Raw genomic sequence first — 14721 nt, forward strand, 5'->3', positions numbered from 1 at the left:
GACATACGACATTATATTAGTTTCAGATGTGCAACGTAATGATTGGATATTTGTTTATATTGTGATATGGTCACCACAATAAGTCTAGTTTTAAGATCCCCTATCTCCCTAACTTCGAATATACAGTACAGTGTGTTAACTACAGTGAGCAGGCCGTACATTATGTCCACGTGACTTTTACTTTATAACTGGAAGCTTACAGCTTTTGGCCATAAGAAGGGATGATACTGATGGTGGAAATGAAGATGGAAAAGAGAGGGTGGTCAGGACAATGGGTTGAAGAGAAGCAGACCAGCGAAAGGAGAAAGGATTGAAACGCAGCAGGAAATACGGCGGGGACGGGGCGGGGAAGGGGGGGAAGGGGGCGGGGACGGGGCGGTCCTAGGACGGAGTCAGCCCTGGTCGGCAATTTTTAGTAGCAACTGCACAGGATCGGAGGCGTGGTGCTGCGAGTTGCTGCCCGGGAATGGTGCGGACGGGAGCCTCCAACTTCAGTCTTGGCCTCCTGTGCTTGTTTTTCCTGCCAGTCTGGCTTGCAGCAGGTTGCAGCCGTAAGTGCAGGGGTGGAACCTGGGGAATGGGAGCGGGGTGCTGGGGAGTGAGCAGTAAGACCCGGGAGGGGAAACAGTGTGCCCCAAGGGGTTCTGGAGCCTTCTCGCGCCGCTGGCGCTCAGTTACTGTCTGCGAGCTGCTTTCTGCCTGGGGGGTGTCTGTGGGCGGTGGTTGCCTGGGCAGGGGAGGGACTGAAAACAGAGGCAGCTTCTGGGCACGTGGGTGGCTCAGTCGGATACGCGTGGGTGGCTCAGTCGGATAGGCGTGGGACTCTTGACTGGGGCTCAGGTGATCTCAGAGTCCTGAGAGGGAGTCTTCGCCCGGGCTTGTGTTCAGTTGGAGCTCTGTTTGAGATTCTCTCTCTCCTTCTCCCTCTGCCCCTCCCCTTCGCACGCTGTCTCTCTTAAATAAATAAATAAATAAATAAATAAATAAATAAATAAATAAATAAATCTTAAAGGGGAAAAAAAGACGAGAGGCAACTTCTTCAGAAAGTTCGGCCGGCCGGGCGCTGGGGGCAAGGAGCACGGCGGAGGGAGAGAGGGCCCCGCAGGAAATCGTGATCCTCCCCAACCCCCGCAGCCTCCTCTCGGAGCCCAGCCCGAGCCCCTGAGCCGCTGAGCCCCGGGCTACGGGCGGGACTTCGGGCTTCCGCAGGGAGGTGACGGCCAGACAAGCCCGGTGCCGCTAAGACTTGCTGCTCTTTCGAATGAGTCACCGTACACGCTTCTGTTACCCAGTCCGAAAGTGTTGGACTTGCCGGCAACCTTGGGGGCGGATTACCCACTTCCGACTGTGGGATGCCCCGCGCTCCTGCACCAGCCGCACCCAAGCGCCACCCAGCTCGGGTTGCACGGCTCTGATAGCCTGTGGCCAGAGACCTCCTCGCTACAGGTCCCTGGAGCATACGTGCCCGCAGCCTCGTTTACAAGGGGTGACTTTCCCTGCTGTGAGTGGCATTGCCTCGCTAGAACACTAGGGATCTCTTCCTGATACTCCAATCAGGATGTCACAAAGGGCACATAGCCCCCTTTTCTTACAGTACTCGGGTTCTAAGGGTCACGGATTCTGAGGGTCCTGTGGCCCAAGGAGCAGATCCAGCCACACACATTCATCCACGGATTGTGTATGGCTGCTTCCCTGCTTCCACAGCACGTTGAGTGGTTACAACAGAGACCTATGCAATATTTAATATACACAGAGAATCTTTGCGCCAGGCTAGCATTTCAATGAAAATAGGATAGAGTTCATTCACACCCTTGCCATCCTCAGCAAGATTTGAAGGTTGGTACGCATCTCCGTCGTTGCCTCCAGGATAACATACCTTTTTAACGTTGTATGTGGAAAAAAGAGAAGACAGTGTAAAGAATATTGTACTTGAATTTCCCTGCCACTTAGCCCCCAACCCACAAGTAATTCAACTACAAATATTTTCCTTTCCTGTAACAAATGTGGGGAATGTGAAAGGACCACTAGGTGGCTTCCTGAACCCATGGTGTCATTGTGAACAGGACCTGGTGCAGGTGACTTCTCATTCCCCCTGCAGCACCACCTGCCCCACACCATTTCAATAACAGGGGCCTTGATGACAGTAGGATCCCTGAGGACGACGTCGACTCACGCACTAGGTCCACTAACAATGTTTGCACGGTCTCTGCTCCCCGGGGTATACTGACCCCTGCGAATGACCACATGACCCTTTGGGGAAGGCCAGCAGGAAGTATTTCACTTGCTGTTGACCTGAAGGTCCCTCCTGATTGGAAGCCAGCTGCTGCTTCTACTAAAGGGTCCCAGCTCTGAGAAGTGGCTCAGGTCTGGAACCTGGGCAAAGGATCCAGACTTTCTGTCGGGTGGCTGCTTACAGCCTCTGGGTTGGCTGTCCAGCTGTTTTGCCTCTAGGATCACTGTGTTCTGGGAGCCAAAGGGATGGAGAGGTTTCTGTGGGGCAGGCCCTGGCTGGCATTCCAGCCCCTGGGATCATTGCAGTCATTGCTGCCTCCCTGCTTCTGACAGTTGAGCGCCTGTATCTCAAATCTATTATTTCGGGATTTTTCACCCCCATTACTACTGGGCCCCTATTTCTGCAACACCGTCTCCTTCTGCCACGCTTGGCCATCAGGGAGCCGTCACTGAGCTTCTTGACAACCCTGGTGCCCTTCTCACCGTGCATTTTATGGCTTTGATAAAGAAAGAGGCCTTCAGACCTGGCCGGGGATATATTTTGTGGACCTTTTCTGGGTTTTTTGTTTTGGGAGATTGTGTTTGTTTGTTTTGCTTTGCTTACTATACCATTCTGACTTAACACACTTCTCTGAGCCTTGTAATCCATTCCTCTAGTCTCTGCTTAGAAGTTCCTGATATACTAGTCAGTGCAACACAGGCCTTCCCTTTCTTCAACTTTCCAGGACCCATCGCTGTAGCAGATTAGCGTCATCTCCGAGGGCCAAGCTAAAGCCTGTGACCCATGATCCTGAACTCTCCCTTCTCCGACTTTGGATTCTATCCTCACCCTGCCCCCACCCTGCCCCAGCTCCTCAAGAGCAGCCCCCTCCCTGCCCCTCATCTTCCTACAGGACACTGGCCTACCTCCTGACAGTCCTCTGGCCTGTAGACCTCTTCTTTCCATAGCCAGCCCGGCATGGGCCTGGATTGGGTAGAGACTGGGTGATGCTGGGGGTCCACCCGGTAGGCGGGGGTCATGTCTGGGAATATGTGGTTTCCTGGCAGGCAGAGGCGTCCTGGTCCTCCTCAAACAAGGGAGGAGCGCCAGCCTCCACTGCTAGGGGGAAGGGGCTGTGCAGGGACAGGCCTTGCTCTGCCAGCTCGGCCCGCAGAGGTGCTGTTGCTGTCACCTAGATGGCAGAGGGGTGCCTGCCTGTCATTCTCTTCCAACCCCAACCTCTGCGTGTGCTTTTCCTTCGCAGATGTGCTCTGTCTTCTCTACGATTTCTCCATCATATCTCCGGCCAGGCCTGGACAACCATGGTATAAGATTGAAGGTCAGATCAATGGAAACACATTTGTCTACTATGACTCTCAGAGCAAGGAGCTCAAACCTGTTGGTCGTCTGGGGTTGCAGCTGAAGGACATCCCATTTTGGGAGAGACAGAAGGAAACTCTGGAAGACTCGTGCAATGAGCTCAAAACGAAACCCCTCGAGATCACGGCAGAGACTTCCAGTAACAGAGGTAAGTCTGAAAGGCCCAGGGCAGAAGGAGAGCAGTTTGGTAGGGCCAGGGAGCTACTGTGTTCATGTAAAACTTAGAAGTGGGTCCCACACACGCGGCCCAGCAGCCAGGGCAGACAAGGGGGACAGAGCAGGCCCGGGAGGGGTGAAGGGGAGCCGAGGCGTGCACAGCACCGGGGGCAAAGGATTGGTCAAGACCAGAGGCTGACTTGTTTCCAATGGTGGGGGCGGGGGGCAGATTTTTGTACCCTGCAGGGCAGGCTGACATGTGAGCGTGGGGCCAACAGAGAGCGCAGAAGTTTCTGGAGGTTTCACCTCAATGGGCAGATAACCCCCGACTTTGAACTGGAGAACAGAAAGTGGACAGTGGATGATTCTGGAGACCAACGGTTAAAGGACATGTTGGACAGTGACAGAGAGCTGACCGAGTTCCTCATGAGGGTCTCAGACGGAGACTGTATGAGCTGGCTCCAGCAAGTATCAGAGCACTTGGAGGAAATGTGGGAGACAACAGGTAACTCAGAAGACTGGCTGGAGTGCTGGTTCGCTTGCAAAGAGGTCGGCCTACCCCACTAGTGTGTGTGTGTGTGTGTGTGTGTAAGTGATACACACATGATGAGTTGTTCTTAGGAGTACAAGGGCCACTCGAATGTTCTAGCATCCTTCCTTTCCCTTCTCGCCTCCTGAAATCACTTCCTCGCTGCACGCACATTTGTCCTCTGGTATTTCTTGGATTTCCTGCTGGCACTAAACAAGGGGGCATCAGTCTGTTTCCAGAGGTGGTCTTATGTTCCCTTTTCTAAGAATCATTGTCTTCTTCACGTCACCTGGTGTATTGCTGGAAACCCTTCAGTGCCACCTGGACTGTCAGCTCCTGAGAGGTGGTTGCTGTCACCATCCTTATCCTGCATCACCTCCTGTCTGTCACAGCAGGAGTGACTGGTTATTTTGCAACCCTTGCTTCCCCTATTGACTGTAGGAGCCCCTAGGGGACAGGGCACATCCCTTCCCTCCCTCCCGACATCAGGCCTTGTCACGACAGCTGCCACAAGGAGAGTGATAGACACCGTCTCCCTGGTAGGATGGCCCTGGGCCGGCAGGAGCTGAGGAAGCCTCCCCCAGTTTGGGTTCTGGACTGGGGCTCTCACTCTTGTGTTTTCATTTCAGTGTCACCAACCACACAGCCAGAAGCGGTCCAGGTCCGGGCCAGGGCCATCGGACCCAGCACCTGGATCCTCGCCCTGTTCCTCAGCTGTGCAGCCATAATTGCCATCCACGTCGGAGTCCTTTAGAGGGACAGGTACTGAGAGCAGATTGAGAGGGAAGGGAAGGGCAAATGGCCTGGTGTGAGCACAGGGAAAGCTGAATTCCCAGCCCGACCCCTGCCCACTCCCTGAACCTTCTCGCAGAGCAACGGGACCAGGTGAATGGGATCTCATACCACGTGTTAGCAATAACTTGGACAAGCTCAGCCCCGAGTTCTGATACAGTCTCACTGTTAAGGCCACTGGGAAAGGGGAGGGGCCCATACCAATGCTTAAGGGCTGTTGGTGCTAAAGGGATTTAGCAAAGTCAGGCCTGGCTCAGACCTGAGTCTTTATTGGAGACAGTCCGTTTGGGCCCAGTGTGGGTGGTGTGGGGACAGCAGGGACACACGGCATGTGTGGTATTCGCCTTTGAGTGAGAGCAGCTTGGCGGCTCCATGTGATGTCTCAAGGAGAAGGGGACTCATCCAGGGAGTTACAAGGAGAGGGGCCGGAATCTAACCGCAGGAAGAGGGAGTGGGAAGGCCTCTGCAGACCAACTCAGAGGGCTGGAGAGTAGTCCTTTGTTCCCCCAGAACATGGCTTGGGTCTTCGCATTTAAGGCAGAAAGGGAACAGTAGAGACTGTGCAGGGCGAGACTAGAAGGAGGCCAGTTCTCCGTTCAACAGTTGGAATCTTTGCTGAGGTTGGCGCCATCCCTGGCAGCCAGCTTCCTGCAGACCTCAGATCCTGGGCCACTGAGCAGCCCCTGCTTTGAGCAGAGCCGACCTGGGAGATGGGGGGAACTGAGCTGCCCTGTGTGCTCCCAGCTGAGCTGAGCCAGGAATGGATGGGATGGGGGAAGGGGTCATCATACTAAGAGCTCTGTGTGCTGTTCGCTAGGAGGCTGGGAGGGAAGGGAAAAGAAGGATCTTTGCCTGCCGTGTTCCCCAAGGTTCGAGGTGTCAAGTTCAGGCCCCTGTCTTCTGTCAGATCCCCGAGCAGGTCCCTTAGGGCCCGCCGGTGAGAGGGAGCGTTAGAACCTGAGTCACGTGAGCGCGTTGATTTGTCACTCACTCGAGTCCTAAGCCCAGACCATTGGTAACAGGGCCTGGGGCTGACCCGGTGATGTGGTTCAGGAGGGAGGAGATTTGTAAAGAGGGCTGGACCCATGGCTAGGGACATGGCTGGGGGGCAGTGGGGGGAATGCATGCCCCTGGGCAAGGGCTGAGCTCTGGGGTAGCGAGTGCTGGAGAAGGGTACCCCCAGGACAATGGCCCCAAGATTTCCTCAGCCACGGAGGCAAACAGCTGTTCTTTTCTTAGGCTGCCAAGGCTACCAAGAAGCCACTTAGTGTGGGGACCAGCTCAGCGACTCTGCCTTTGGATGAACTGCTGTCCATTTTTAGACCACCACCACTTCTGAGTTTAGAAATCCAGAGACCTTAGTCCGACCACATGCTGCAGCACGTGGGACCTCCCATGTCCCTTCTTGCATGGCTCTACCGTTCGGCACTTTCCCTTGGCATATCATATTCTGTGTTCTCTTGGCCCTAGGTGATGGTATTATAGTGCTGAACTGTTTAAATGCTTGACCAAGAAATCTCAGTGAAGCAAATGTTTTCTGTCTTGTCCTTCGGTTGTGCAATATCAGATTCTTCTCTGTAAGAGGACCATGTTCCTGTGAACAGTATAGCCAAAGAGATACTGTTTGAAGTTGCAGAATCTCAGGGATTTCTTTCCCTGAAATGTACTGAGAAACAACCTCATTGAGTTGTAAACCTATTTTAAACACATAGCATTATATATGTGTTTTCTTCAGTAAATTATGTCCATATATGTACATATATTTAAATAAATATTATCTCTATTTTTAAAAAATTTAATTTGGAATTTTTAAATTATTTTTTATTGTTTTCAAAGATTTTCTTTATTTGAGAGAGAGAGAGCACAAGTGAGGGGAGAGGCAGAGGGAGAGGGAAAAGAAGACTCCACTGAGCAGGGAACCCACTGGGGGGCTTGATCTCAGTACCCTGGATCATGACCTGAGCTGAAGGCAGATACTTAACTGACTAAGCCACCCTAGGAACCCCTGGAGTTGCTGGTTTTTGTTTTTGTTTTTTTAATTTTTAAAAGATTTTTGTTTATTTGAGAGAGAAAGAGGGAGGGGGAGAGAGAGAGAGCATGAGTGGAGGGGGAGGGGCAGAGGGAGATGGACAAGCAGCCTCCCCTCTGAGAAGAGAGCCTAGCAAGGGGCTCGATCCCAGGACCCTGGGATCATGACCTGAGCTGAAGGCAGACACTTAACTGGCCGAGCCACCCGGGCGCCCCTGGAATTTGTTTTATATCCCAAAAGAGCGCACGAAGTTTTGCTCTTCCTCCACTGTATGGGGTACATGTAAGTGGTGATTCTGCTAGATGTCATGTGGAGATAGAGAATTTAAGGATCACTCAGAAATCCACTTTCAAGCAGTCATCTGTCAGTCTCAAACATGATCCTGACAGACCAGATGCAAACAAATATTCTGGGAATGAAGCAATTGGGAATCTTTCTGATTTCCCTAGGTACCCCACCACAGCACTGTCTCTCCTGTCATCTCTCCCCGCTGACTCACCACCCTCAGAGCACAGTGAGTCTTCACAGCAGAAACAGATCTGCTTCTAAAAGTTGATTTATTCCCTCATGAACAGAGGATCAGTATCCAGAATATACAAAGAGCTCCCACAAATAAAGAAGGGTAAGTCTGGTTCTCCTAAGATTTGTGCTTTGCTTAGAGCAAGTCACAGACAGTAAATAAGCCTATGAAATCATTGAACAAATCCCAAGTAATCAAGATAACATGAAGAAAACAGGGGCTGCCTTACACATGCTTCAAAGCAACAAAATTTTAAAGATAGCCATACCGAGTGGTGGACAGGAAATGGAGTAACAAGAGTTCTCTTACTTGTTGGTAGGAGTTTAAATGCAATCACTCATTTGCGATATTTCACCCTATCCAGACGGTGGTTGATGTGTTCATCCTACTGCATGGTAATCCCAGTGTTGGTTTGAGGCTGGAAACACATGGGGACCAAAAAGCAATGGAGATGTGTGAGTGTTTACTGCAGTGCTATGTGTCATAGCAAAAAAGTAGCCCTCTGATACCCAACTGAGGTACAATACATACAATATGTGAAGAGATTTCTGTTTCTCTCTACTTAAGACTAAATAATCTGAACTACTATCAAAAACTGATACAAAGATGGGTCAAAACACCAGATGAACAAAGCTTTCAAATGTATATTTGAGAACTTCCAGAGAACATACGGTCACAGTGGCCTCCTACTAAATCTCTTCACCTACATTTAAAAACTAAACCAATCAACCAAAAAGGCAAATAAAACACTCTAGCCCTCATCTTCAGCACATCCAGGAAATAGAAAATGCCTAAGTCCGTCGATCTCTTTGACCATAATGGACATTGCTGGAACAACTTGAGGCAAGGTCTGAGATCGAGGAGGCACTCAGGTGCCGTGAGACCCATCAGGAGATGATCCTGTGGTGACCCAGGAGAATGTCCTGGTTTGTGGGAAATTCATCCTAACGTGTGTGGTGTCAGGGGACATCACGAAAACTGAGAGGACATCCTGTGACAGCTCACTGTCCTATGGTTCAGGAAGAAAAGCATTCAGTGTGAGACCTACAATGTCTTTAGAAGTTTGGGCTTGTTTCAAAAATTTGAAAAATGGGGACAGAAGACATACTTCAATTTCAGAGTTAGATGTAACAAGGTAAATGACTCCAAACAGCTCCTGGCCATTTTTTTAAAGGCGGGTCCTCCAACTTTGTTCCCTTCTGCCTCGCTGTGCGCCAGCCTTCAGCAGCCTCTCCCCCCTCTACCTCATCAGCATGGCCAACCCAGGCCCTTCTAGAGAGGAGAGCAGCTGAGGACTGGGATTGGGAAGTGTGCACACTTCATCTCTACAGACCCTGACCCTCACTTTGGTGCAGAACATGGCAGGCACCTGAATCAGCTCTTTTGAGATCAAGATCACCCTCTAAGCCTTCTGTGGACAGTGTGTTCCCAATGATTTTTCTGCTTGCAACTCATGACTGCTAAGGGATTTTCCACACAACCTCCCTGGCCCCTTTCACCTCCTGAAATCTCTTCCTCTCTAAAACCCTAAGGTTCTCTCCATCATGCCTTTCTGTTCACCAGGCTTTCTGTTCTAGAACCTTCCTCTGTCAGGTATTCTGGATCACATGGGCCAACAGCCTGTGCCCCATGAAAGCTGGGCACAAATATCACCTGCCATTAAGTCTTCCTTACCCTCCTTTTTAGTCAGATTTCTCCAGAGAAATAGAACCAGTAGGATGTGTAGACAGGCAGAGAGATCATAAGGGATTGACTCATGTGCCTATGGAGGCCATCAAGTCCACATCTGCAGTGTGGGCCAGCATACCGAAGCCCAGGAGACCCAATGGTGCAGATGGGATCTGAAGGTAATCTGTGGGAGAATTCCTCTTCTTTGGGGGAGGTCACTCTTCTTCTTCTTTTCAGGCCTTCAACTGATTTGACAAGGCCCAGCAATGTTCCGGAGGACATTCTCCTTTGCTTGAAGTTCACCAATTTAAATGTCAATTTCATCCAAAATATTCTCCAAGTGGACAGGCAGAATTAACCGTCCCACAGCCCCAGGCTAGATTCATCGTCCTCTCTTCCCTTCTGTGGGTCCTCACAGCTGAGTTCAGAGTAAGAATATCACAGCCAGTGCTCACTTCGGCAGCACATGTCCTAAAACTGGAAGGACACAGAGAGGGTTAGCATAGCCCCTGCGCCAGGAAGACGTGCAAATTCAGGAAGGGTTCCAAATTTTTGGATCGTTGTTGCCATTTTAGTATTTGTTCTCTTGTTCATCTAGTCTTCTCTGGACAGAATGAAAAGACGGAAAAACTCACCTCAGAAAAGAGAACGGGAGGCAGTGCTGACTGCCAGGGACCTAATCGGCCTGGATAGAAGTAAGATGTCGGAACTCGAGCTCAGAATAACGATGATAAAGATACCAGCGGGGCTTAGAAAAAAACACAGAAGACACCAGAGAATGCCTTTCTGGAGAAATAAAAGAACTAAAATCTAATCAAAGGGGAAGGGAGGGAAAAATAAAATAAGGGAAATCAGAGAGGGAGACAAACCCTAAGAGACACTTAATCATAGGAAAGAGACTGAGGGTCCCTAGAGGGGATGGTGGTGGGGGAGGGGGTAACTGGGTGCCGAACGGCCATTAAGGAGGGCACGTGATGTCATGAGCACTGACTGTTTTTTTTTTTTTTTTTTAAAGATTTTATTTATTTGACAGACAGAGATGCAGCAAGAGAGGGAACACAAGCAGGGGGAGTGGGAGAGGGAGAAGCAGGCTTCTCGCTGAGCAGGGAGCCGGATGTGGGGCTCCATCCCACGACCCAGGGATCGTGACCTGAGCTGAAGGCAGATGCTTAAAGACTGAGCCCCCCAGGCGCCCCATGAGCACTGGGTATTTGTGTAGCTGCTGCATCACTATGTCTGTAATACACGACACGTTAATTAATTGTATTTAAATTAAAAAATGAAGAAAAAATTAAATGGCATTAAATACATGTATAATAAAAAGAAAGAAAGAAAGAAAAAGAAAGAAAGAAAGAAAGAAAGAAAGAAAGAAAGAAAGAAAGAAAGAAAGAAAACCTGTTATGTTTCCTGCCCCTGAGAGAAATGGGTTTAGAAAGAGGAGGTCATACCCTGTCCAGCGACAGGAGCTTGAGGCAGTGTCCCGGGTGTGTGCGGTGTGCACTGTGACGCTGTGGTTTGGCTGCTCTCGCCCTCGCTCCCTCAAGCCAGTCCCCTGCTGACTTTCTCCTTGCCTGCAGCGGGGAGTGCTTGGACCTGGGCCACAGTGGGTCGAGTTTTAACTGGGGGTGCTCCAGTATACTTGTTACAGGGACCTGGCGCTCCTTGCATAGAGCTGAAGTCTGCAGCCCTCTGTGGTCAGTAGACTTGGTGCGGGTGGGGGTTTGTGCTGGTTCTAGCGGCGGGGGGTGGGGGGGCACAGCTCTGGTTCTCAGGCATGCTGGTCCCAGTGAAGAAGCACCTGCAGAGTGCAGGGGGTGGGGCTTGGGGTAAGGGGCTCAGGCCTCCACTCTGCCATTCCCCAAAGTCAGTCCCTGCTGATGGCGGGGGTGTACAAATGGCTTCAGCCCACTCCCTTGTTCCCGGGAGGGGTGTGTGTGCACCTGCTCCTGTCTGGGAAGCCCTCACAGAAGAGGGAACAATCTCCCTCATGGGTCCCAGGCATCCTCAGATCCCTGCCTTCACCCTGGTGACTGGTGAAGCTTTGTCCCGGAAGGGAAGTCACACCAACGCAAAGGAGCTTGGAGTTGGGAGTAAGGTGCAGCCAAAAGCCAGCGTCAAGGTCACCTGCCCTCAGGAGGTGACTCTGCCACTATGCTAAGGGACGGGGGAGGTGCCCGCTGGCTCTTCTGTCCCCTCAGAGGCAACGCCGCCTCTCCCAGATGCTCTCCAACAAGGGAGAACCCTCTTTCCCAGTGCGTCCCCGGGGACCCTCAGATTTCACCATCACCTTCCAGGTCATCTGCCCTCCCCCTCCACGGGAGCACGGCTACGCCTGTCAGGCTCCACACCAGCCACACCACAGACTTCTAAAACTCCAGTCTTTGAGCTCTGCTGGTTGTAAAAACTGACTATCATGGACCCATCTCGTTTTCCCAGTCAATGGCTTTGGAGAAGTGTTTTCCTGTGTGATCCCCCGTGTGCTCCTCTCTCCCTCCGTCTCTCTCTCACTTCTCTCTGTGATCAGGTCTTCCTCCCCGCTGAGGCACCTGCACTGCTTTTCTCCCCCAGATCACACCTCCACAACTCCTACCTTCCGGGATGTGGCCTCTTCTCTCCCTCTGGTTGTGTAGTTTGTTCTGTCAGTCCTCAGATCACTTTCTTGGGTGTTCAGAGTGACTTGATGTTTTTCTAGCTGCGTTCGAGGGATGAGGGAAGCTTAGGGTCCTCCTCCTACTCCACCACCCCAGCTTCCCCTCTCTAACCTTGTTTTATTTAAAAGACTTGAGGTTGTGTCTCAAAAGAGAGAAAGAATCCCTGAGGTTCTCTAATGTCATATAGTATTTTTTTAAACAAAAGACAGGATGATGATGCCGACAAGTGTCTCATTTCCAATACCAGAGAAGAACTTGGATAATATTTTCTCTGTACAGAATTCTTGTTTTAGCTGTTAGAAGGCAAAGTGCAGGAATCCCAACAGTTCGCATTAATGCTACGAAGAAGAGCAGAGATGGATTATCGTGACCCGGAATGAAGGCAGTGAGCTGTTCCGTCTCCTCCACAAACGCGATCATCTGGAGGATTCTCCCTTTGTCGTAGGGATTGAGGCTCCTAAGGCGAACAGCAGATGGTGGAAAGATCGCCCACCAGGAGGGAGGGGGGTGCAGGAGAGCACATCCTCAGGGGCGTCTTAGAGCAACTTCAGCCTCTCAAAGAGCAACAGGAGCTTGGTCAAGTGGCCCGAGGAAATCTCGGGTCAGTCCTTCTGCCCTCCCCCCTTCAGTCACTCCCTATCTCAAAGCCCTGTCCTCACTGATGATCAGGCACCTGCCGCACCTCCCCAATGCCTGGGTCCAGAGCCTGAACGCACTCTTCCTGCATCAGCACCACACAGACTCAGCCCCAGACCCCCTCCTGAACAGTGTGGCTCAAGACTAAAGCCGGGAATGATTCATCTGTTCCCTTTACTTAGATCTTGACCCACCCTTTTGATCAGAAGCCATAGAGGAGGGGCTGGGAGGACCTGGATCCTGGTCCCTGTAGCCTTGCGGAGGAGGTGGGGAGGGTAGTTCAGACACAAATCCATCTTCCCTTGTCTTCCGCCTCTTCTCACTCTGGTAGCTGAACCCGAGCCCTGAGTGTGACTGTCCTTGCCCTGCCTCATGCTTTCCTGCGCTGGTCCGTCAGGTTGCAGCATCCAACTCCAACAGCTCAATCCTCTCTCTCTCCGGAGTCACCTCTGCTCAAGGCAGGGGCAGTTCAGCTGGCGTGGGCTCTGGGCTCTGCAGGAGACTAGCTGCCAGGTAAGAGCGCTGGGGTTGAATCAGGAATCCTAGCGGTCCATGGAGATCTGGCCTTCTAATCTCATCCTGGAGACTCTCCCCATTGGCCTTCTGTCTTACCTGCCACCACCCAAGGAGAGTTTTGTGTTCTGCCGAAATCCATGAAATCCAAGAGGGAGAGCTGAGCTAGCTGCCTGTGGGCAGTCCTGGGCTTTGCCCTGCCCCAGGAGCACACTCCTCTTTTATCCAAGTGTTATTGGACGGACCCGACAACTCTGAGAAATTGCTCAATGATTCTTCCATTTTTTTTATTTTTAAATTTTTATTATTATTATTTTTAAAGATTTTATTTATTTGACAGAGAGAGGGACAGCCAGGGAGAGAGGGAACACAAGCAGGGGGAGTGGGAGAGGAAGAAGCAGGCTCCCAGGGAGGAGCCTGATGCAGGGCTTATCCCAGAATACTGGGATCACGCCCTGAGCCAAAGGTAGCTGCTTAACGACTGAGCCACCCAGGCGCCCCCCTTCCATTTTTTTTTTTAAATTATTCGACAGAGAGGAGAGAGAGAACAAGCTGGGGGGGGGGAGCGGCAGGAGGGAGGGGGGGGCGGAGGCCAGGAGGGGAGGATTGCCTGGGTCCCGCCAGCCAGGGCTGGATCCCAGCATTCCCGGATCCTCAACTGAGCAGAAGGCAGATACTTAATGGACTGAACTGCCCAGATGTCCCAATAATGGCTTCTAATAAAGAAATCAGATTTTGTGCTACCAGTCACTAAACAAGATATCACGTTTTTGTTTTTTTTTAAATCATTTATTTATTTGTCAGAGAGAGAGACCACAAGCAGGGGGAGCAGCTGGCAGAGGGAGAGGGAGAAGCAGGCTCCCGCTGAACAGGCAGCCCGATGAGGCACTCGATCCCAGGACTCTGGGATCATGACCTGAACCGAAGGCAGATGCTTAACCGACTGAGCCACCCAGTGTCCCAGATATCATCTTTTAAGTGACTAATTGACCTGCATTATGTAAACATGGAGAGGAAATGGCTTCCAGTTTTAGACTAAATTTGATAAGTAAAAGTTTAATGAAAATTTTAAACAACGCCACATTAAAGATTTGTTGCAATAGAAGATTGAGCAAATACACAGTTCAGTACATTGTCACTATACTGCATGTTAATCCCCAGAATTTATGAGCCTCATAACCGGAGGTTTGTTACCTTTTACCACCTTCCCCCCTTCCCACTGTCCTTCTAAGTAGAGTTCTCTTGATTATTTGTGAGATTTTCAATCTTTTCGTAGGCTTATTTGCCATGTATTGCACCTTCGGAGAACAAGGCTTGTTCCGATGTGTTTATAGGAACTCTTTATCTATACTGGATACTGATCCTTTATCCATGGAGAAATAAAACAACTTCTGGAAGCAGATCTGTTTCCTTCATGAAGACCCTCTGTGCACTCTGAAGGAGGGGAGTCGGAGAGGAGGGATCAAAGGAGACTCACTGCTGGGGATGTGCAGTCCGGGGGAATCTGAATCTCACTGCTTCATTCCCAGAATTGTTTTTTTTTTTTTTTTTTTTTGAAGATTTTATTTATTTATTCGACAGAGATAGAGCCAGCCAGCGAGAGAGGGAACACAAGCAGGGGAAGTGGGAGAGAAA

At 50.8% G+C, this 14721-nt stretch overlaps 1 protein-coding gene and 1 non-coding gene across 2 annotated transcripts; both read left to right on the top strand.

Annotated features, from left to right (window-relative positions):
* Positions 1-391: 391 nt before the first annotated feature.
* On the top strand, positions 392-6852 carry LOC103666917 (UL16-binding protein 1). The gene is made up of 5 exons (XM_008695004.2): positions 392-551; positions 3477-3740; positions 3978-4253; positions 4907-5039; positions 6309-6852. The coding sequence occupies exons 1-4, from the start codon at positions 467-469 to the stop codon at positions 5029-5031; spliced, it is 750 nt and encodes a 249-aa protein (XP_008693226.1). The 5' UTR covers positions 392-466; the 3' UTR covers positions 5032-5039; positions 6309-6852.
* A 2881-nt stretch (positions 6853-9733) lies between these two features.
* On the top strand, positions 9734-9840 carry LOC121102332. Its single transcript, XR_005834452.1, has one exon. It is a non-coding gene; the product is annotated as a U6 spliceosomal RNA (small nuclear RNA).
* Positions 9841-14721: the final 4881 nt, after the last annotated feature.

The sequence above is a fragment of the Ursus maritimus genome, unplaced genomic scaffold (assembly GCF_017311325.1).
Source record: "Ursus maritimus isolate PB19 unplaced genomic scaffold, ASM1731132v1 scaffold_13, whole genome shotgun sequence".
In the NCBI taxonomy this organism is placed as follows: domain Eukaryota; kingdom Metazoa; phylum Chordata; class Mammalia; order Carnivora; family Ursidae; genus Ursus; species Ursus maritimus.